This window comes from Rhincodon typus, chromosome 17 (genome assembly GCF_021869965.1).
Source record: "Rhincodon typus isolate 14 chromosome 17, sRhiTyp1.1, whole genome shotgun sequence".
NCBI classification, from domain to species: domain Eukaryota; kingdom Metazoa; phylum Chordata; class Chondrichthyes; order Orectolobiformes; family Rhincodontidae; genus Rhincodon; species Rhincodon typus.
Genome location: NC_063348.1, coordinates 19226314 through 19250931, shown reverse-complemented (window position 1 = coordinate 19250931; position 24618 = coordinate 19226314). Strand labels below are relative to the sequence as shown.

The following is a 24618-nucleotide window of genomic DNA, read 5'->3' as shown; positions in this document are numbered from 1 at the left end:
TCCTGCTGTGATGTATCTAGAGAAGGAGGAGAGGTTAAAATGGGTTTCTAGAAGCACAATTCCTGTAATATTCAGCAGAAGTATGGTCAGGATTTTATGTTCAAGCTTGAGATCAGTACAAATGTGTTCAAACTTGTTGACAGGTAATGAAGGGTATGATAAGATAAGAAGCTGAATGTCTTGATGAATTTGTAGCTGGCTCCAGTCCTTTGATGGCTCCATATCCTGGCTGTCCTCTAAAGAGTTACAATGCTTCTTCCTTATCAGGATGAGAAGACAGGGATTGGTGGGCCATTGCCTTGGAGAATTTCTTGTTTTATGGGTAGTCTTCTCCTTTAAAAGAAATTTAAAAAGTAAACACCTATCAGATTGACAAGATGTAGTCAACAGGTAGATCATAATGAGGTTGTGACCAGTGCATGAACAGAAGTAATTAAAATGGAGGGTTTTTAGCCTTGTGCATGCATGTATGGCTAAAGGACAACACTTATAGGTGAAGATAAAGAAAAACAAAGAACTGCAAATGCTGGAAATCAGAAACAAAACAGAAATTGCTGGAAAAGCTCAGCAGGTCTGGCAGCTTCTGTGAAGAGAAAGTAGAGTGAATGTTTCAGGTCCAGTGACTCTTATTCAGAACCTTCTTCACCTTACAGGCGAAGGTTGGAAACAGAAAGTCTCCCTTGATACTTTCAACAATAATCTCTTGAAACACTGGTTACAAATAGCAGATGGTATAATTCAGTGTATATTTGGAAAGTGCAGCTGAACACTCTTGCTTACCTGAACAGGTAATACTATTAATCCAAACATAAGGTCATCAAGTTGATACTAGTTGGCCTTGATTCATCCTTTCATGACAACTTTTAATAGTTCAATCTGTTCAGCCCTAACCTTGATTCTGAAAACCTGTCACCTTCAGTCCTGTTCCAAACCTCTGTCCCATTGTCCAATTATTTTTACACTGATTTCAAACAAAGTGTTTGTTGCTGATGCCCACTTATTTGATTTAACTTTGTGAATTCCTTGGCATTGAGAGAAGCACTAACAACATTATTTTTTGTCTGTCTGCACTTGTGTCAACATTTTCTTGGTAGAAGAAATCACCAACCCTATTAATACTATGCTTCATAAAAACAAATAAATGTCAGTTGGACAGACTTACAGAATTTTTTTTAACCTTAGTCACTAAAAATGTGACTCCCAATTTTAATCTGCTGAATGAGCAGCAGATTTCTTATGCACACTGTTCCTCACAACTGGAGACTATCACTGTCCACAATGTATGTAGGGAAAATCAGCATTTAGGTGATGAAGCTATGAACTTATAGACTGGTGCAGATATCCTAACAACTGGGGTCTCCTGGAGCCTTGTCATTTCCAGATCCCAAGTTGTTCACATTAATTATTTGGAGAATTTCATTGCAGACTGATTTAAGGCAGAGAGATTTATTTTATTGTCTACCTTCAGTGTGAGTTGGTGAACAGGGTGACTGTGTGGCTTCAGATGGTTGCCCAGTCTGTGACCCAGTAGAATTATATTTACCAACACCAACATTGGAAGAAACGAGTGGACCTTTAATCACCTGAAATAAATCAGAGCATGAACTCAGTGGTAGATCATCAGACATGAGGAATCCCATTTAATAATGTATTACATAAATTGTTATAAGTCTTAAGATCTTATATTAGTTACTGCCCTTCTACTTACTGTCCCACCCTCTTCCTCTCCTTATGGGAAACAGCTGCTCAATAATATTCCTTTCCAAAGCAAATTGTGCTGATATTTAACAATTGTGGGTCGTAATTTACAGCATAACTCTTCAACTTGTCGAACCATTATTTATGACAGCAGGATAATCTTTACGAGCAGGAAAGAAGGCCATTAAGCTCAATATAAAAAAAAGGAATTCCCACCGGTATGTGAAAAAATTAAGATGCAAGTAATTAAAGCTCAATATTCCAGGGTATAGAAGTTTCAGGCATGAGGAGATGTGGGGGAGGTGGAAGTATGAGAGGTGGGGGCATTGCATTCTTGATAAAGGAAACCCATCACTGTGGTAATGAGGGGGGACATCCTAGAAGATAATACTCTTCAAATGAGGTCATCTGGGTAGAACGTAGGAAAGAAAGGGGTGAATTACCTTGCTGGGACTGTTAAGATCAATGGGGTCCAAGGCAAATTGGCAAACTGGATGCAAGATTGGCTTCCAAACAGTAGTCAAAGGGTAATGATGGAGGGATGTTTTTGTAGTTGGAAGCCTGTGACCAGTGATGCACCAGAGGAATTGGTGCTGATGGCCTTGCTGTTTGTTGTGTACAACAATTGTGTATAATTTGAATATGAATGTAAAAGGTTTAATTAATAAGTTTGCAGATGACACGAAAATTGGAGAGTTGTTGATAGTGAGGAGGATGGTCTTTGAGATGCAATCTGATATTGATCAACTGGTAAACTGGGTAAAGCAATGGCAGATTGAATTTAATCCTGATACGTGTGAGGTGATGCACTTTGTGAGGTCCAATGAGGGAGGGGTATACACAATGACTGGTAAGTCCCTAGGGAGTATTGAGGAACAAAGGCACCTTGGCATACAAGTCCACTGATCTCTGAAGGTGTCAGCACAGGTAGACAGGGCGGTGAAGAAGGCATATGGGATGCTTGTCTTCATTAGCCAGGATGTAGAATATAGGAGCAAGGAAGTGTTGTTACAACTTTATAAAACATTGGTTAGGCTATTGATAGAATATTATGTGCAGTTCTGGTTGCCACGCCATCAGAAGAATGTGACCATTGACCAACCGAAATCAACATGACAATATAATCACAGGTCCAAATTGAACAAACTGGACTATTTTTTTGTTTTTGAAAACACCCTATAATTTACAAAGTTCACCATCATATTATGAAATTTAAAATGAAGTGCTGAAGTCCATAGTGGAGGATGAAATGTTCTGTCCTACTCAATATATGCAGCAGCTTCTTGTCTCTAATCTGATTTAACTGCTCCTATATTATGGAACAAATTATAAGCACAAATACTGGTACACGAATACAATGTAGTGTTAATTACTGAAACTGTTTTAAAATGGTGAGGATTAAGCACCTGACATACAAGGATGTAAAGTGCTGAAAATAGGGAAGGACAAAAGGGTGTTGGGGTCCTTGTACTGATTAAGGAACAAATTACAGTGTTCGAAAGAAGGAATGTCCTTGAGGGGCTAAGGATTGAGTCCATTTAGCTAGGGTTGAGAAGCAAAAGAAAACTATGCTACGTGGGGCTCCTAGTTAGTGAGACCTCAAATAATGAAAGAGGAATAGAGGAACTAACCAGCAGGGAAATCACAAAGATGTGCAAAAAATATAGAGTGGTGACACTGTGTGATTATAATTACCCAAATATCAATTGAGGTAATGTTAGAGTAAAAGGTGAGGAGGGATAGGAATTTTTGAAGTTTATCAAGAGAAATTCCTTTGCACAATTGGAGAGGATACATAAGCTAGATCTGCTGTTGGGAAATAAGGTGGACAAAGTAACTATAAGGAAACATTTGGAAAAGGGTGATCATTATATTATAAGGTTTGAATTAGTAATGGCAAAGACTAGGGAACAACATAACATAGAATTTCTAAATTGGAAGAATTCTAATTTTGATGTGATGAGACAGTACCTAACAGTGTAAAATGGAACCAAAGACTGACAGGAAAACTTTAATTGACATTAGCTGATCTTTGAGAAAGAAATGCTTCAGGTACAGCCTATTGCACTCCAACGGGCAAAAGATAAGGGAGTCGAAAACAGGGCTCCTCAGATGACAAAGAAGATAGAGATTATAATGAAACACAAAAGAGGGTGCATGATGCATGACAGGTGAATATTTCAATTGGAAACCTGGTCCAAACAATAAATTGAGAAGGAGGTGAAGAAAAAAGTAAGACTGTCAAAGAGAGACCGCGCATAGAATGGCATCAACATTTACAGGAACCCAAAAAAATCCACCAACAGGTAAGTCGTAAGTAGGCAGTAGAAGTTTAAGTGGGCTCTATTAAGGATAGAGAGGGCGATGTTATCAAGAGACACAGGATAAGGCTAGAATAGTCAATGAGTTCTTTGAATGGTGTTTACTAAAGAATGGGGATCTGACAAATATTTGGAGAAGTGGAGATAATGGAGGCAGTGGAAAGTATGAAAATGCAAGGGAGCAAGTACGGGAAAGTACGAAAATAAAAACAGAAATTGCTGGAGAAACACAGCAGGTCTGGCAGCATCTGTGGACAGAAAGCAGAGTTAACATTTTGAGTCCAAGGCCCTTCTTCAGAACCGATTGAAACTCGGAAAAGGTGGTATATATGCTGAAGATGGGGAGGGGGAGAAAGGCATTGAAGTGACAGGCAGAGATGGACCCCAGAGGGAGAGAACAAAAGTTAGACAGACAAAAGGATGGTGTGCCAGGGAGAAAGTAGAGCTGATAATCAGGACCATGAGTAGGTGAACATGGGCTGGGTGTGCTGAAAACAGCCATGTCATGACAGGGGCTCGGGTGTGGGGATGGGCAAAGGATATAGAGAAAGGTGATCAGGTTCTAAAATTATTATACTTGATATTGAGTCCTGAAGGCTGCAGTGTTCTTAAACAAAGAATGAGATGCTGTACCTCCAGCTTGCACTGTGCCTCGCTGGAATACTGCAGCCTAGAGCAGGCCCAGGACAGAAATGTTGGCCAGAGAACAAGGTGGTGTATTGAAGTGGCAGGCAACTGGAAGCTCTGAGTCATTTTTGCTGACAGAACCAGGGGGTCCACATAGGGGTCACCCAGTCTGTACTTTATCTCCCCAAAGTACAGGACACCACATGTGAGCAGTGAATACAGTAGACTAGATTTAATGAAGTGCAGGCAAATTGTTGCTTCACTTGTAAGATGTGTCTGGAGCCTTGGATGGTGGGGAGGGAGGAGGTAAATCAGCAAGTGTTCGGCATTCTGAAAATTCATGGGATTGTGGGAAAGTGTTGGGATTAGAGGGGAATATGTTTTGGGCATAAAAAAACAGTGGGATCATGAAGAACAACTTATTTACAAAGCAAATCACAATGACCTAGACCTGGCTATGAAGTTGGTGCAAGTACAGGAAATCAATGATTTGGAAAGGAAATCCAAAGGTGCCTTAAGGAAATACATTTGCAGGATTATAGGAATCAGGCATGAATGTAAGACTGACTGGGTTGCTCCTTGGTGAGCCTGCATGGCTCAAATTACCTTAATTGTGCTTTAAATGACTTGATAGTTTGGATCTTTTATTCCTTTATCAGGAAAGTAGAGGGGGGACATTGCCCAAATCTACAAACCTATCCCGGGAGTAAGTGCCCCAGAAGTTTGAATTTCTATTCCAATGTGGCCAGGATCTGTGGGAGTCAGGCTATTCAACTCTGAAATGAATGCACAGGTTGGCAAGTGTTACAGCATGTTGGACTGAAGTCTATCTTAGAGCTTCAGTGCTATGTGGAATTTATTTTAAAAGCCATTAAAACAGCACTCCAGCACTGACTTTTCACACTTATCATTGCTAATAAACCCCCCCACCCACTTATATAACCTGACACATCCTCCATGCTTTTGCTCTTTTGCTACACACCTATGGCCACTTATGTCATGCCCCATCCCATTCATCCTTTTCCTTTCACCTCCCAAGCCAACTCACTCAGTATGCACCATGGAGACAGTTCAGAATCATGCTAAGATGTAGTAAAATACAACTCCAATTGCAGAGTTTATTTAAAAATACACACTTGTTCATTAAAAGCCATTTAGACATTTGCATTCTTTCAAATATATGATCATTTATAAGAACAAACATTTAAATCAAACACCTACCCCTTAAAAACTACAGACTTTGGAATTCACAGTCCCACTTCAAAGAAACAATTGCCACTTGGAGCTGTCAAACAAATTGTAACATGGCAGGAACCATTCTGTGATAATGGAAGATTGTGGAATCATTTCTGCACCACTCGTTCAGTAATAGTGGCTGTTAGGCTCAAATCAACAGAATAAACTAAACACCAGATATTTTTAAGACTTGAAGTGCAGGAGATTAAATGCTTTGCCTGTTGAAACTTTCCTTTCACAGTTCTTTTTTGACAGTTTTTTTTAATTATTACTTGTTTGTGGGATGTGGGCCTTGCTGGCTAGGCCAGCCCTTGATGTGTAGGGATGCCATCGGTGCTGTAAGGAAGGGAGTTCAAGATTTTGAACCAGCAGCAGTGAAGGAACAATGATATAGTTCTAAGTCAGGTTGGTGTGTGCTTGGCGGGGAACAGAAGTGGTGATGTTCCCATACATCCATTGCATTTGTCCTTCTTAGTGGGGAAATTACAGTTCAGAAGTTGCTGCTAAAGGAGCCATGGTGAGTTACTAAAGTGCATCTTGTAGATGATTTACAAACAATTATTATGTAACAAGGAGAGAACAGCAAAGAAGGTGCTGTATTTGGAATTAAAGGTCAGGTAGTATAAATTTGAAAAGACCAAACATTAATGAAGTAAGATTTAGCACTTGGCCAAAGAATGGACGAGAAAATGGGATTATGTATAGACGCTGGAAGTCAAGTATAATGGATCAATAATATCATCAACTGACGATATTTTATAATATTGGAAATCTAAATTACTGCCAAATGTACCGCAGTGAAGCCAACAAACCTCAGTCCTTTGAAACTAACATGATATTTGAGAATTGCTATAAAAATACACATTTTCTCTAAGCTTTTTATCTTGCACTGATCAGGGCAATTTGCAAGAATATCAATAAAGGAGAGGAATAAACATTTATATTATTTGAGAGATAGTGCTGATGGATTGGCAAGTGAACTCTGATTGTTAGAGGCTTTGCCATGGAAAATACAGCAGTTAATAATGATTGACTGTTAATTGTCAGGCTTTGTTATATTTCAAACCAGGCATGTTGACTCTAATTTGGCTAAACATTGTCCTGAGAAATGAAGCAGTGAATGGCTGTCACCTATTTTGTTGAGTTGAAACAGGCAGAGAGGATACACATGTCCTTTCTGTCAGAAAAGAACAGGACCTTGTGTGTTCATGAATGAAGCTTCTGGTACATCCAAATGCACCATAATGTGAGCCCAAGTTACAATCCTGAATTAGTTACCAATACAGTTGTTCGTACAGTCAGGATCATCCAGTAAATGTTATCCAATTACAAAATCACATTTTATATTGGACATTATGTTGCGAGTTTTGTGAACTTGGGCTAATTACGTAAGGTCAGTACCTTGTTTGTTGCAAACAGCTGGAGGGATATGCTATTTGATATGACCTGTTGCAACTAAAATTCACCAATTCATTTTTGAAATAAATTGTTTAAGATTTATGTAAAAATCAACAGAATGTAAATTTATTACCAGGAGGTTCGTGCTGAATTGTAATTTAAAAGTGAGAGATTTCTGGGCAGATATGTTTTGGAAAGAAATTGCCAGACACCACATGGATGTCAATGTACATATTGCCATAGCAACTCACACACTTTGTCGGGATTTAATGGCACAGTTTATGGATCAGATTGGTGCCAATACCATGGGATTCTGGCTGGAATCAGGACCTATCTCCTTGAAGGTAGTGGCACTGTGTGTCAGAGGAGAAGATTATGTAACTCTTCCATATCATTGTATTCAATTGAATGTGGACTTCTATTGTAAGAAGAAGAGTTTCCAGATCAGGTTCAGGTCAGTTTTAAACTGCAGAATGTTAATAGTGGGGAATTCGGTGATGGCAATTTTATTTAATGTCATGTGAAGATGGTTAGATTTTCTCATGTTGTCTGTTACCTGGCACTTGTGTTGTGCAAATGTTAGACTCATAGATGTTTTCAGCATAGAAAGCGGCCATTTAGCCCATTGTGTCAGTGTCGGTCAACAAAAATCTGACTACACTAATCTCATTTTCCAGCTCTTTGCCCAAAACCTGTTGGAGGTATGGTAGTACAAGTGAATATCTAAAACCTACTTAAACGTTACAAGAGTTTCTGACACAACCACTTTTTCAGGGAGTGGGTTCCAGGCTCCCACTGCCTTCTGAGTGAAAAATTTCCCTAAATTCTCCTCTTCGCCTCACACTTCTAGCCTTAAATCTATAGCCCCAGATTATTGACCCTTCAACTAAGGGAAATTGTGCCTTCCAATCCACCCTGCCTATGCCTCTGATAATCTTATACACCTCTGACAGGTTGTCTCTCCATCTTCGCTGCTCAAAGGAAAACAAACCCAGTCTATCCAATATTTCCTCATAGCGCACACCCTCCAGCCAAGGCAGCATCCTGGTAAATCTCCCCTGTATCCTCTATAGTGCAGCCACATCCTTCCCATATTGTTGTGACCATCATACTCAAGTTGTGACCTGACTAACATTTTGTACAGTTCCAGCATAATTTCCTTGCCCTTGTATTTCATCTTTTTTTAATTAAAGCCAAATATCCCATATGCCTTCTTAACTGTGTCTACCTGCCCTACTCCCTTTAGGGATCTGCGGATATGCACATCAAGATCCCTCTACAGTACTTTCCAGGTTCTACCATTCATAGTGTAATCCCTTGCCTTTTTAGCTGTCCCAAAGTGCACACTTTTCCAGGTTGTATTTCATTTGACCATACTTAGCTAGCTGACCAGTTTGTTAATATTCTACTGCAGTTTATGGCTACCCTCCTCACTATCTAATACCATATCAATTTTGTGTCATCCGCAAACTTCTTGATTTTTACCCTAATTTAAGTTCAAATCATCAAGCAGCAAGGCCTCCAGCACAGAGCCCTATGGAACCCCACTGGAGACAGACATCCAGTCACAGAAATGTCCCTCTATCGTCACACTTTGCTTCTTACCTCTCAGTCAAATTTGGATCTAACATGCCACTTTTCTTTGGGTCACAATGAGCTCTTACTTTCTTGATCTATAACCACAAATGTTGAGCTGCCAATACTGCCCAAATTTCAGATAACAAGGTGTAGAGCTGGATGAACACAGCAGGCCAAGCAGCATCAGAGGAGCAGGAAGGCTGATGTTTCGGGCCTAGACCCTTCTTCAGAAGACCCTTTTCTGAAGGCCTAGACCCTTTTCTGAAGAAGGGTCTAGGCCCAAAACGTCAGCCTTCCTGCTCCTCTGATGCTGCTTGGCCTGCTGTGTTCATCCAGCTCTATACCTTGTTATCTCAGATTCTCCAGCATCTGCAGTTCCTACTATCTCTGCCCAAATTTCAGTCAGGTCTCTGTCATAGCTATGATATCATGCACCTGATGTGCCTATGTGCCTCATCTCATTTAAAAAATGATGTTGCCAGTCATATGCAAACTTAAAAATTCACATGCAAAGTTTCAGCTGTCACAGTCTTATGCAGCCTACTATAGTCGTTGCTCCCTTTATTTCTGTCCAATAATCCATCTTTGCTAATTCAATTGTGACTTGCCACTCCACATTAATCTAATAATTAAGTAAGTTAGATTATCTCTTGAGGAAGCTGGCGTGTGAAGCCACAGAATGCCAATGGCAGTGGTCTCGCTGGCATTGTAGGTGGAATTAAGTTTTGTCTTTAAAGGGGAAAATGCTAATTATAAGATCCACCAATTCACATAACTTTAAACAGGCAAATAGATCCTCGCATCAGAATATATGTGCTAAAACTAACATTAAATAACATAATTTAAGATTGTTGCCTGAACTCTATGGTTAAATTGCATTCTTAGCCATTATTTCATACTGTTCATATTATATATCGTTTGTAGTATAACAAACTAATTGAGTGAGAAGGCCAATTTTAATTTATTTTACTTAGCCCATAAAGACCCCATTGTAGCACCTAACTGTTCCTTTGAATATTAATCTCCACATCTGTCTCTAGAAACCTTTTGATGTATTAAACATTTTTGTGTGAAAAACCTCCCAATACAAATCCAATGTTGGTCTCTTACCTGCTCTTGCATTTTGTTTGAAGTAGTTTTCCAGAGTTAACATCTTACTGTCTTCTAAATTTCTATAGATACACTGGTTGGAATCTTCCCAGGCACTGAACAATGAGGGCATTGCCGAGAAAGTTGGGAAAATTGCATGAGACATCCAGTGCAGTAAGTACCATTTTTCAACTAAGTGTTGAGTGGCAAAACAAAATTCTTGCTCGAGAGTGGAAGGAAGTATATTTGCATGTACTAGAATGCATTAACATCTTATTATTGCTTTTTATTGTCTCATTAACATGTATATTCCAATTCTCCCCATGAGCAATATAGAAAGTATGGTTATTGAGAGACGAGGATTACCCTCTGCAACCACAGTCAATGATTCCATTATGCAACCTTCTGACTGACAGCAAGCATAGATATAATGCAGCCCATTTTTCCACCAGGGCCAATGATGGGTCTGCTGAAGATGCAATTCTGCTATTTAGACCGGTCCAGTGAAGTACACTCCAAGCAGAGTATGCTGTATAATCCTAGCAAGCTGAATTCTGCACACTACAACAGGCAAAGAGATGATGCCATGGACTCCAAAGAGCTATGCAAGCAACAGCAGTTTTCCAAGGAGGAAGATGAGGATATTGAGTAGGAAGAACATCACCTTCACCATGATAGAGCACTGCAGCATCAGACGCAACAAGCTAGATAGGACCTAACTGACATCCAGTTCCATTATATGAATTGGATGCAGTGACCATTCATTGACTGTAAATTTGTTTACTCAAAAAGCAAGCAATCCTTTTGTTCCCAGAGGCAACTGCAGCTTTGATTTGTTTGGGTTTTTTTTGTTCAGTAGCAATGGATTCTGTGCTCCAATCCTTTATCTTCTACAATTACCAATGACTTGTGAGTGTAATGCTGATTAAACCTGCACAAAATGCCTGACAGTGGCATGTTATTTCGTTTAGCAGGGGTTAGCAATTTTTTAAAATGCTTCATGCACTCCTATGCCTGCTTCAGTCAGAAATATCGTCCTTTTACTCACCACCTCAACCCCCCACCCCCCCACTGTTAGATTAACAGCCAGATTGTCAGAAACATCTTATACACTAATATATTGTTGGCAGTGATGAACATTTCAGTCACAATTGTATTATTCCCGCCCCCCAGTCATACTTCTGCTTGCACTCATCCTCAAAGGTTAATCCACCCATGCAAAAACAGCCTATTCACAATGACTGGATTTTTAAACTTATTTCTCATCTAAAAAAGGCTCTCAATTCCTCTTTTCTGAAGAAGGGTCCCGACCCAAAATGTCAGCTTTCCCGTTCCTCTGATGCTGCCTGGCCTGCTGTGTTCTTCCAGCTCTACACTGTGTTATCTCTGACTCCAGCATCTGCAGTTCTTGCTATCTCAATTCCTCTGCTGTTTTTTTTCAGTAAGCTTCTCCAAATTAAATTTGCTTGGCTTGGGATACCCACAATCTCACCTTGTTGCCAACTGATATCTTTGGAGGACAGACAAAATACAGTTTGCCACACGGAAAGTCAGTACCCAACAAACCAGTTTATTCCGGAAACAATTGGTTACAAGCATAAATGCAAATGAGGGAATTACACTTCTTCATCTTTAATAAGTTGCACAAGAGAGTGCTGTTACAGTAATAGCATTAAATGTTAAGGGAGATGCTTGGATTAGAGGGAGATGATAGCATTATGGTAATGATAGCATCACTGGTTGTAATCCAGAACCCCAGATTAATGTTTTGGGGATATGGGATCAAATAATAGCAGATGGGAAAGTTGAATTCAAATTAATATGGAATTTAAAAGCTAGCCTAATTGCAACCATGCTATTATTGCTTGTCATTAAAAAAAAAATCATTTGGTTCACTGCTGTTCTTTAGGGAAGGAAAGTTTCCATTCCTATCTGATCTGGCATACATGTGACTCTGGACTCCTAGCAATGTGGATGACAATCAGAAACTGAAGCTTTGTGTCCAATGCATCAAAACCTGCACAATATCTCAGGTAAGGCTGTTAAGTGCAAGTAACATGTGTGCCACACATGTGACAGGCAATGACCATCTCCAATAAGACATAACCTAACTATTGCCCCTTCAGGTTCCATAGCATTACCATCACTGAATTCCCTATTATCAACATTCTGGCATTGGGTGTTACCATTGACCAGAATCCAAATCAGACTAGCCACGTAAATAACGTGGCTACAACAGCAGGTCATAGGTTAGAAATTCTGTAATGAGTAATTCATGCCCTATCTCCCCAAAGCCTGACCACCATCTCCAAGGCAGTGTGATGGAATAAGCTCCACTTGCCTGGATGGGTGCCGCTGTAACACCACTCAAGGACTTCTATGCCATCCGGCTAAAGCAGCCCTCTTGACTGGCATCCTATTCACCACCTTCCACATTCATTCCCTTCACCATTAATGCACAGCAGCAGCAGTATGTATCATCTACAAGATTTAATGTGGTAACTCACCACAGCTTCTCCAACGGCACCTGCCAAACCCACAACATCCATCATCTAGGAGGACAAGGGCAGCAGATGTATGTATCGACCTTTAAGTTCCCCTCCAACCACTCACCATCCTGACTTGGAACTATGTTGGTGTTCCTTCACTGTCACTGAGTCAAAATCTTGGAACTCTCCCCTTAACAGCATTATGGATATCCTTATACCTCAAGAACTGCAGAGGTCCGAAATGGCAGCTCACCACCACCTTCTTGAAGGAACTGAGGAAGGAACCAGCAGCTATTATTGTGGTTGCTGTTTTATGTGATGACAGTAGAGAAAAAGAGGATCAGCATGTCTACAGATGGATAACTACGTGCCAGGGCTGCCTCACTTTGACTTAACGTTGCTCTTCTTGATGTTTTCCTGGAGTTGACATCAGCACCATGCCATATTTTATTTCTATTTTATTTATTTCAAGTGAGTGGTAGGAGACAGCCAACCAGCCAAACTAAACAATCCTGGCCTGGGGTGGCAGAGGAAGTGAGTGGACATAACATGGTGAGGAGAACCTGGCTGAAGTGTTGCAAATATTTCTTGTGGCAAGGGAAGTCCAACACTGTACTCAGGCAATAGGCATCTACGTAAGAAGTGAGCAACCTGAGGATTCTGGAATATTGTACTCAATACATAGGTACATCATGCTGAATGTATGCATGACTGTGCACTGACTGCTAGACAATAATTACTATATTATATAACGTTGACCAATCAGCGGCACTGAGTGTGCCAGTTGGTTGTCCATGCTGATGTTCAATCAGCCCACCAAAGAGCTGAGGGAGATAGCGATGGTAGTGAGGGGTGACCTCTCTAGAGGCATCCTTATTATCTGACATCCTCTCAGCCCCTCCAGCTGAGTTACCATCAATGTATGAAGTATCATTCCAGGTGTGGCAGTTTTTTAAATTCATTAACAGGATGTGGGCATCTCTGGCTAGGCCAGCATTTATTGCCCCATTCTTAATTGCCCAGAGGGCAGTTAAGAGTCAACCACATTGCTGTGGGTCTGGAATCACATGTAGGCCAGACCAGGTAAGGATGGCAGTTTCCTTCCCCAAGGGACATTGGTGAATCAGATGGGTTTTTCCTGACAATCGACAATGGATTCATGGTCATCATTAGACTCTTAATTCCAAATATTTTTATTGAATTCAAATTCCACCATCTGTCGTGGCGGGATTCAAACCCAGGTCCCCAGAACATTATCCGAGTCTCTGGATTAACATATATTGTTAATATGCATTAACAATCATGCTACTAGGCCATCACCTCCCCTACAGTGTTCATCCTGGCAGTGTGGTACTGAGGGAAATTGCCACAACAATATCAGCCTCATTTATACACAGTGCGCAGCCTGCCTCCACATCTTTCTCTTTGAGGGAGCAGCCTATGAGAGTGCCTGAGATTTCAGGAATCCATGTTAGTAATCTTACTGTCTGGTTCACTTCAGTGACATTGATATACTTTTGATCAATTGAATAAAATCAGTGTGTTTCAATGAAGCTGATATAATAGCATCCATTTTTGATTCAGTCTCATGATTTGAGGGGTTAAAGACAGATGAATAATGAAGTGGTGGAAACCAGCAAATAAATGTGTTAACTGGCACAGTATGGCAGTTAGGGATTTGATGTCGATGAGTCAAGCCTCTATAATTCATTTGCTTGGTGGATTCACACCTTTCCCTGTAGTAAAGTCACATCAGGAGCTCCCTGTTATCCAGGATGAGAAACCTTCAGGAAAAAATATGGCTGAATCAGAATGCCCTGACAATTCCTTTCATCCTGATTGATGCCTTGAGGATTCAACTAGAACTCTGGACATACTTACAAGGCTCAATCAACCTCTTTCTCTTCCTGTGAGGAAGTGCACTACTACTCTATTGAGATTCACACCTCTCTGTGAAGAGTGCATCAGAGCACAGTGACTCAAGTCACTGTTCAGGGAGCGTACTGGAGGTTCCCCTGCACCCTCTAAGTGGTTAATGCACTGGAATTGCATCTTCCCCAGTCCACTGGCCTACTTAATGGCGGCTTGTGTAAAGCTGGCACCTCAGTGGTCCGTGATAAGGTTGTTTATTGGTGACAGTAAACACATCTTCAATAGAAGCTCTTGTCCTTCAAGAGGCTATCCAATTAGTCTTGCCAGTGTCATGATCAGCTACGGCAGCGCTTAAGGGTGAAGGAGTCATGACAATTGCCTGACTGGAGAAAACAATTCTGCTGATCGCATAAATGGAGTCCTTTGTTGTTCCTGAATGCTTGAAGCTTCTCTGTCAGTGCCTGACACACGGGTACAGTCAACAAACCCCTGCCCTTAAAGGAGTCCACCCCAGCTAACGCAAATCCCATTGCCCTCTGTGGCTGGGTGATCTCATGCTAATCATTTCAAATAGCAGCTGACTGTGAAATACCAGTGAAGTCAGCTGCCACTCCTCAGAGGCAAAGAAGTGTACCATTACACTCACTTTGATGTCCACTGGCAATACATGACAGACAATGATCAGAGTACACAATTCTGCTACTTTCTGCTTTGATTGGCACAACCTTCAGCGACACTCAAACTGTGTCAGGTACAGGAAGCTAATTTAGTTGGCCCTTGGCTCTTATAATGCTTTCACAAGGTGATTGTTTGACCCATCAGTCACAATCGATATGCTTGATGGCTGAAGTGAGGGAAAAGTGCCACACTATAAATCAGGAACATAAGGGTTAGAAATTACTTTAAGTGTATTTGTGCTGAGAAAGCATGTGACTACTTGTTTGCTTGAGCATACAGTAAAGGTCTCATTTTCAAGGCTCTAGATAGAATGAATGTTGGCAGAAGCAATCTTGGTAGAACACGGCAACACTGCTGCTGGAAATTGCAGTGCTCAGCAGTTAGAAGAACATAATCTGATCATGTGCATGCATAGAAGCTAGGGACATAGCTATGGGTGGTATGTATACAGCTGTGATAGGTTGTGTAGCTAAATCATGCAAGAAATGTTCAGCCAAAATGGACTAAGGAACTGTATAAAATTTATGCAAACTAATAACTACGAGAGAGCAAGGGCAGATAGCTCAGCTAGAGCTTATTGAATACTGATATCACCTGAGCGCACAGAAAATGAACTTATGTTTGTTCAAACAGACTGCACCGAGGTTGTACTTTAATCTCCATTATAATGGCTATACTTTGTTTTGAACTAGAAGTCATTTTTAAATTCTGTAATTTGACTTCATGAATGGTGCTTATCTGTATGACGTCTAAATCAACATTTTCCTTTATGGTGGCTCTGTGGTTAGCACTGCTGCATCACAGTGCCAGGGGTCCAGGTTCAATTCCAACCTCAGGCGACTGTCTTTGTGGAGTCTGCACATTCTTCCTGTGACTGCATGGGTTTCCTCCCACTGTCCAAAGATGTGCAGGTTAGTGGATTGGCCATGCTAAATTGCCCGTAGTGTGCAGGCTAGGTAGATTAGCCATGGGAAATACAGGGATAAGGGAAGGAGGGTCTGGGTGAGATGCTCTTTAGGGGCACGGTGGCCAAGTGGGAGGGCGTTAGTCTTGTAAACTGAAGATTGTGGGTTCATTCCCCACGCGTGCCTAAGAGAACATTGGTTATTCATTTTGAGGCAGCACAATGGCTCAGTGGTTAGCACTGCTGCCACACAGTGCCGGGGCCAGGGTTCAATTCCACCCTCGGGCGACTGTCTGTGTGGAGTTTGCACATTCTCCCTGTGTCTATGTGGGTTTCTTCCGGGTGCTCCGTTTTCCTCCCACAGTCCGAAGATGTCCAGGCTAGGTGGACTGGCCATTCAAAATTGCCCATTGTGTTCAGGGATATGTAGATTAGGTGAGTTATAGGGGGATGTGTCTGGATGGGTTGCTGTGACGGTTGGTGAGGACTTGTTGGGCTGAAGGGCCTGTTTCCACACTGTAGGGATTATAAACCACATTGTAGGCAGTATCAGCCAGCAAGACCTTGCTGAATCCCAGTTTAATTTTAGAAGGAGCCGTGATCTGTCTCGCACTCATGGAAAGTGCGGAAACTTTTAGTTTTTGACTTTTTGAACAATGTTTCCTTTGCATTGAGTAAACTCACGAAAATCTGAACACACTTGTGTTAGTAACTAAGTCAGCAGGCTGTCTTTGCTTCTGTTGTCTGACTGAGTGATAGAAGTGGGAAGTAAGTTCTATTAGTCATGGCAGTTGTCTGGTCTGGTCGAGACCTGGAATCTTGACCTTTCCCTTTCATAACCAGTTTTGTAAATAGAAGAATATGGAGTCTTGAAGACATATTTTGAGTTAAATATATTTGACATTTGATCAAATAAGTATGACCTCTCAGCTTTTAGGAGTTTGACCTTTTTCTCACTCAGTCTCTGAAAGTCCAAGCATATTACATCTATTCATATTGCTCTTTCTATTACTTCTTCAAAGATTTCAATAAGATTGGTTAAACATGGTCATCTGCCCAAATACAAGAATAGATAGAACTTGATTACATGCACTGTCACTTACCTGCATGTTAAGAGTCCTAAATACTTGACAATCCTCCCATTACAGAAAGTAATTAAAGTAAGGAATAGCTTCCGTCTAATATTTTATTTCAATATGCAATCAAAGAATGCAGAAATAGTTAGTCACACCCAAGTCTAATACCCAACTTGTGTTTTAGTTTTCATTTAGATGTATTAGAACGTAGAACATAAAACAGTACAGCAAAGTACAGGCCTTCGGCCCAAGATGTTGTGCCGAACTTTCTACCCTAATCCTAAGGTCTATCTAACCTCCACCGATACCTTATACTATCATCCATATGCCTATCTAATAGCCGCTTAAATGCCCTTAATGAGGCCGACTCCAATACCCTCTCCGGCAATGCATTCCATGCCCCTACCACTCTCTGAGTAAAGAACCTACCTCTGACATCTCCTCTATATCTACCACCACTCACTTTAAAACTATGCCCCCTCGTAATAGCTACCTCCACCCTAGGAAAATGTCTCTGGCCATCCACTCTATCTATACCTCTAATTATTTTGTACACCTCTATCAAGTCACCTCTCATCCTTTGTCGTTCTAAAGAGAAAAGCCCTAGCTCTCTCAACCTTTCCTCGTAAGACCTTCCCTCCATTCTAGGCAACATCCTGGTAAATCTCCTCTGCATCTTTTCCAATGCTTCCACATCTTTCCTGTAATGAGACGACCAGAACTGGACACAATACTCTAGATGTGGCCGAACCAGGCCTTTGTACAGCTGGAGCATAACTTCACATCTCTTGAACTCAATCCCTCTATTAATGAAAGCTAACACACCATACGCCTTCTTAACAACTCTATCCACCTGGGTGGCAACTTTCAGGGAACTGTGGACATGAACTCCAACGTCCCTCTGCTCCTCCACACTGCCAAGAATCTTTCCCTTAACCCTGTATTCTGCTTTCAAATTTGTCCTTCCAAAGTGAATCACCTCACACTTTTCAGGGTTAAACTCTATCTGCCACTTCTCAACCCAGCTCTGCATCCTATTAATGTCCCTTTGTAACCTAGAACAGCCCTCAGCACTATCCACAACTTGACCCACCTTCGTATCGTCCGCGAACTTACTAATCCACACTTCCACTCCTTCATCCAAATCATTTACAAAAATCACAAAAAGAAGAGGACCCAGAACAGATCCTTGTGGTACACCACTCATAACTGAGCACCATGTCGAATATAACATGTTGAATATTGCAGAATGTTGCCACAGTGCTAGCTAAGATTTTAATTTAATGCAATATATGGATTCAAAAGTAGGTTTAAAAACACAAGTAAAAGCAAGGAATGCAGGATCCTACAGAAGCAACGAATTATGCTGTTGCAGATATTTAGCACTCTTAATGTATCCTCGTTGTATGCCTGTTGCGAAGTGAGGCAGCAAGCAATACCAATAAAAATATAATACTGCAAATCTTCGAGTTTACTTCATGTTACAAATTTAAACTATTACAATATTAAATACATTTTGAAATAGGTTACATAAATGCACTTACTTCCACTCAGGTCAAGGAGTTAGACAAGAATCTAATGGAGAGGAATGATGACCTCTGGTTTGTTTTCTTTAAAATCTCTATCTGAACCCTTCACCCTCATTGCCAACAAGCCAGAGCAGTTAATGAAATTTATCACCAAGGTGTATACCCTGGAGTCACCAGCCTTTGATGACTACTTTGTCCATTAGGTCAAATCGCTCTGAAATCCTCCCTCTCGGTTCTGAAACTGCAACCTTCTCCAGTTTCTCTCAAATCTCTCTCATGGCCTCTTTCAGCTCATGTTGGCTATGACATAACCTGATCCCTTGTCCCTCTGTTCCCAAAAATCTACTGATCACCCAAACCCATTTCTTAGCCGTCATGCTAGTTGAGAAAACATTATGCTTGACCATACTGTTCTTAAACTCTCATCCAATCGCCAATTTTCTTTCTTTGGTTCTGATGAGTGTTGTTACCTACGAGATTTGCGTCCATGTTGATTCTGTCCCAGCGCAGAAATTGCTCCAAAATCACAAATTACATCCTGCATGACTACAAGCACAGTGTACAGTTGGTTCTAAAAATCTCTACAGCCTTGATAGAATTTTCCAAATGTCTTTCAGTGGGATCACCACTCTTACATACTTAAGTATCTTCGGCAATGGTTCTTTTCCTATCTCTGCACTGATCTCCAGAGTCCCTCAAACATTTGCTCTTGACCACTCAATCTTCCTTAGCCATATTCTGCTCCTTAAAGAGAATGCTTGCACACAGGGTTGCAAACATCAACTTTCATATATATGCCATTAACATCAAGTTCCCTTGAGTGGACCACTTCCTCTCAAGTTGTCAGACTACTTGTCCAGTGGCCATCTTGGATGACCTATAATGTCCTCCAGTGAAACAGAACAATAAAGAAATAGTTGCTTTTGTATTGTGCCTTTCATGGCTTCAAAGTCCTTTGTGCATTACAGCTAATAAAGTATGTTGGAAATACAGTCACATTTGTAATGTAGGCATCTTTGGGCCTGGCCACAATTTCTACACCCTTGCTACACTTGTATGCCACTCCCCAAGCACAGTCAGGGAAAACCAGATGATTAGCAATTTTGGTGTGCCCTTCATTCCCAATTTGAGATTTTTAACCCATATAATTTTGATCTAAGACAGCCTGATTCCACCTTCACTATCGCCGCTTCCCAGGTTTTATCTCATCCATACCTTTGTTACTTCCAGATTCAATATTTCAACACTTCACTGGCCAGTCTCCTATTTCAGAAATCTCCGTAAACTTCATCTCATCCAAAGCTTTGTTGCCCTGATCCTATCCTGTACAAGCACCCACTTACTCAGCCATCACACTTGTTGATGCTAAAATGGTCAACCGTGCCCTGGAGATTCAAATTTATAATTCAGATTTTTATTTTGTGTTTGAATAGTTTTATAGCCCTTCCTTGCTTTTGCAGCCATTTGACCCCAAATTCTTTAATTCCTTCCTCCAGCTTACAAGCCAAAATGGCCCCTAACACCTTTAGATCTGTATAGCTGAGTAAAAAAAGTTGAATTGTGTAAGATAATTAAAGGATACAAAAGGGTATATTGAGACAAAGCATTTATTTGGGTGGGGGAGTCCAAAACAATCTGCGATCAGCCTTAAAATTAGATCTGGGCTATTCAGGGGAAATGGCAGGAAGAACTTCTATACACAAAGAATAGGAAATCTGGAACAATGCCTCATAAAGCTTTTGAGACTAGGTTGATCGAGGAAATGCAAACCGAAAGAATTTTGTTAGATATTAAGCAAAATAGAGCAAGAATAAGTAAATGATGTTGACATGCAAATCAGCCATGATCTATTAAGATGTTAGAAAATTGTCTAAAGATACACCTCTTATTAAAAAGAGAGTCAGATGAGCAGGGTTGCCTTCTTAGTAAGAAATGAAAAGAAGTGATATGGGTATATGGGTAGAGTTGAATAACTGCAAAGGAAAAAACTACCTTGATGGGAGTTATGTACAGGTCCCCTAGCTGTGGATGTGAAGCAGAAATAAATCAAGAGAGAAAAAAGGCATGTAAGAAAGGCACTATTACAATAATCATGGATGGCTTCAATATGCAGGTGGACTGGAAAAATCAGGTTGGTAGCGATCTCAAGAAGACGAATTTTGTGAAATGTCTACGAGATGATTTTTTGGAATGTCTTGTGGTGGAGCCGACTAGGGAACATGTTTACGTGGCCAGTCCAATTGAGATTCTGGTCAACGGTAACCCCAAGGAAGTTGATAGTGAGAGATTCAGTGATAGTAACACCATTGAATGTCAAGGCATGACGATTAGATTGACTATCTCCAATAAGAGATATTCCATGGCATTTGTGGGGCACAAATGTTACTTACTACTTGTCAGCCCAAGCCTGGATACTGTCCATTTCCTGGTGCATTTAAACATGGACTTTTTCAGTATCTGAGGAGTCATGAATGGTGCTGAGCATTGTGTAATCATCAATGAACATCCCCACTTCTGACCTCATGATGGAGGGTCGCTCACTGATGAAGCAGCTGAAGATGCTTGGGCCATGAACCCTAACCTGAGAAACTCCTGCAGAGATGTCCTGGAGCTGAGATAACTGACATCCAACAGCACAACCATCTTCCAATGTGTCAGGTATGACTCGAACCAGTTTTCCCCCTCATACCGATTGATTCCATTTTTGATGGGGCTTCTTGATGCCACACTCAGTCAAATGCGGCCTTGATGTCAAGGGCTGTCATTCTCACCTCATCTCTGGAATTCAGCTCTTTTGTCCATGTTTGAACCAAGGCTGTAATGAGGTCTGGAGCTGGATGACCCTGGTGGAACCCAAACTGAGCAAGTTATTCCTGAGCAGGTGCTGTTAAATAGCAAATGACATAAAGATATGTGGAGGGGCAGATAGTGTTGAGGATGTGGGGGAGGGGTGCAGAAGGACACTCAAAGGCTGATCGAAAGGCAGAGCAGACTCGATGGGCCAAATCACCTAATTCTTAAGCTCCTTTATCTTACGGTCTTATGCTGAATGTGCCACTCCTGCTTCTACACTCCTCTTTTTGACATTGTTGAGTTCATTTGGTGGCATGGTGGCTCAGTGGTTAGCACTGCTGCCTCACAGCACCACCAACCCGGGTTTGATTCCACCCTCCGGCGACTGTCTGTGTGGAATTTGCACACTCTCCCCGTGTCTGCGTGGGTTTCCTCTGGGTGCTCCGGTTTCCTCCCACAGTCCAAAGATCTGCAGGCTAAGTGGATTGGCCATGCTAAATTACCCGTAATGTTCAGGGGTGTGTAGATTAGGGTTATAGGGGATGGGTCTGGGTGGGATGCTGTGAGGGTCGGTGTGGATTTGTGGGATGAAGGGCCTGTTTTCACACTGTAGGGATTCTATGATTCTGATTCTCTCATATAAATATCACATATTCTATACTTCCATGTCATCATGCAGCATACAGATATGGACATGAAATGCCTGGGAGCCTGCCTCACCACTGAAAATGCAGCAGTAATTCTAGTTATCAGTCTACTGCAACTCATAGCCCATCATAAATCCTGAAGTTACAGTATTTTCATCCAAGGATGGCACCCACCTGTGAAATTACTGAGGCATCTATTTCAGCAGGGGAGCAGTTATTGTATTGTATCTCAGCATTAATGATGTTACTTATTATGCTTGACAAAGATAAGCAAAAAATTCCTAGCATTTAAGCAGTTTAAATTGCTGCTTTCTCAGTGGAAATCAATTGCTCTGTAGGGAAGCTATCACTTTAAACAATTGTCAGTTTTGGCAGGATCTTGATGCTAGTACTTATGTACTGATGTACTGAATGAGGTAGACCTGGCTGGGTTTCCTTTAGGTGATGCCATCTCACTGAGTCTGACCAATGTTCTGATGTTTGCACAGAGATGAGCAGCATCAAAGGTAGTATTTAGCAACTTGTAAACTTAGGAGCAGAGATCAGGTGAAAGAAGTTCCTGCCCAATTTCCATTCCAACTCAAAAACTGCTCCAACTCTCCCCTCATTGTCCCCCATTACCAAAGCTGGATTTCAAATCTAAAGTTTTTTGTCCCCTTCCTGCCTCTTGAACTAGAGTGCTAGTTTTCATATATTGTGATGATAATTTCCTACCGGTATCATTCTCATTGGATGAGGAAGACCATGTTCGTGAATCCAGTTACCCACTGGAGCTAATGGCATGATGGAAGCATTTCCATGGTCCCCTGTGAATGAAGACAGGAGGTGAACATAATGAGAATGAAGCTGTGAATGGGGTTGAGGGGAAGAAGATTGTGAAAAATGACACAATTCCTGTTCTCCATCCATTATTTCATCTTCTAGACCACCTTCTTCTGACTCCTGTGACTCAGTGCAAGCATCATCCAAACGTTGCCCTGATTTACAACTGTCTACATTCTCTCGCTTGGTAACAGGCTGAAGCACCATTTGTACCTCATTTCTATAATCATGCTGTCCACAATTGATCTCCATTGCTTCCACATCTGTCAGATCTACAGTGTCCGAAGTAAATTGAGTGTCCTGGCTAGACAGTGCATCAAAGGCCTGGGAGTTTTGACTGTTACTGAGTAATACCAAGTCTGGCAACTGTATTTCCTCAGGGCTACGTTCGGTGCCTTCTGCTCCAGTGGTAGACATTTCTGACGCCTGCCCACAGTCGATTTGATCTCGATGCCTCCAGTGTTATTCTTACATTTTACAGTGGAAGCTAAATTCGCTTTATGGATTTCATACTGCCAAATTATCCTGAAGAGAATGTAAAATATATTTAGTTTATAATGTCAAAAACGTTAAAATCCTCAAACAATAAAATGGTTTATTTGATTTTTGTTTGAAAAGTGTGAGATTCTGGTTTTCTATTCCAGGCCACGTACTAATAACACTTGAGTGGGTGGGTGGTATAGCAAAAGTATTTTAGCCTATTCTGCACTTATCAGCTTCGTCGGGTTTATACTGAAAGGGATATAAGGAGCCGCGCTCAGGGATAGTCCTTAAGGTAGAAAATCAAACCCATACAGTGATAATAGTCCAGTTTCCTCTCCGATCGTGCTAATAAACCATTCCTCGAAAAAACATGAAAATGTTGTAACGGGTCGCTAATCAATTATCTCCAAAGTGAATGTGGCTGTGGACGGCAGGATTTTTTTTTGTTTGTTTATGGTATGACTGGGTGGGGGAAAATGAGAAATTAGGCTGAGCAAATCGGTTTACATGTTAAATTTTGGGCATTTGAAATTTTCGTCTGGCTCGCAGAACTCGAATCCACCCCCAGAAAATGAAGGGGCCTTCACCATCTCCATCAGAGAAAGTTTACCCAGCCCTCCCCCGACTCAGTAATAACTGAAAGAACTGCAGATGCTGTAAAGTTAAGAAACAATAACAGCAATTGCTGGAAAAAAGCGCAGCAGGTCTGGCAGCATCTGTGGAGAGAAATCAGAGTTAACGTTTAGGGTCGCTATCATCTCCGGCCCCCAACTGAACAAGCAGCCGGTGGCAGTGGCAGTGGGGACGGGGATGGAGGTCGGGGTCGGGCCGGCCTCGGTGTTTGGGACAAGAGCCTCACAAATCGGAGGGAAATTACCTGCTGTCTGCCACTCATGGAGGAAGTAAAGGCAAACACATGAAAGGTAGGAAAGGTGACCCCGCTTGACATGCCCCATGAATCGGATATTGGGGAAAACTTGGAACGGATCGAACAGAAATTGAATATTTTAGACATTTAAAAACACGTAAATTGCCATTCAGTCTACAAAAAAATCGATTATACCTCAGTAAACTATTTCAATTCGGGGCGGGTTCACTGATTTCATTCATAATGTAGCCAAATAATTAAACAAAAAGCCATCCACTGACAAGCTGAGAAATTCACCAACGACCACCAGCGCGAACCAGCTCTGGTCAGTTTCACTTGGGGACTCGGCGCTCGCGACCTGCCCCGCCCCTTCCTGCACCGTCCAGACCGTCCCCCACGCCCCGTCATACCCGCCTCCAGCGACCCCCAACACCAGCCCCGCCTCCATCCCCGCCCCAAGCCTATTCAAACCCACCTCTATATCCCGCCCCAAGCCCATTCAAACCCACC

At 41.4% G+C, this 24618-nt stretch overlaps 1 protein-coding gene across 1 annotated transcript; it reads right to left on the bottom strand.

Annotated features, from left to right (window-relative positions):
- Nucleotides 1–234: 234 nt before the first annotated feature.
- LOC125485259 lies at nucleotides 235–24426 on the bottom strand. The gene is made up of 4 exons (XM_048607252.1): nucleotides 24304–24426; nucleotides 22650–23282; nucleotides 1463–1583; nucleotides 235–333 (listed from the first exon to the last, which is right to left on the bottom strand). Exons 2-4 carry the CDS (start codon nucleotides 23172–23174, stop codon nucleotides 317–319), a joined length of 663 nt encoding a protein of 220 aa, XP_048463209.1. The 5' UTR covers nucleotides 23175–23282; nucleotides 24304–24426; the 3' UTR covers nucleotides 235–316.
- Nucleotides 24427–24618: the final 192 nt, after the last annotated feature.

Coding starts and splice junctions, on each gene's coding strand:
- LOC125485259 (XM_048607252.1), bottom strand. CDS start 23,174: ATGTCTACCACTGGAGCAGAAGGCACCGAACGTAGCCCTGAGGAAATA. Junction 1,584..22,649: donor ATCCAATGAGAATGATACCG/GTAGGAAATTAT, acceptor GATTTATTTCAG/GTGATTAAAGGTCCACTCGT.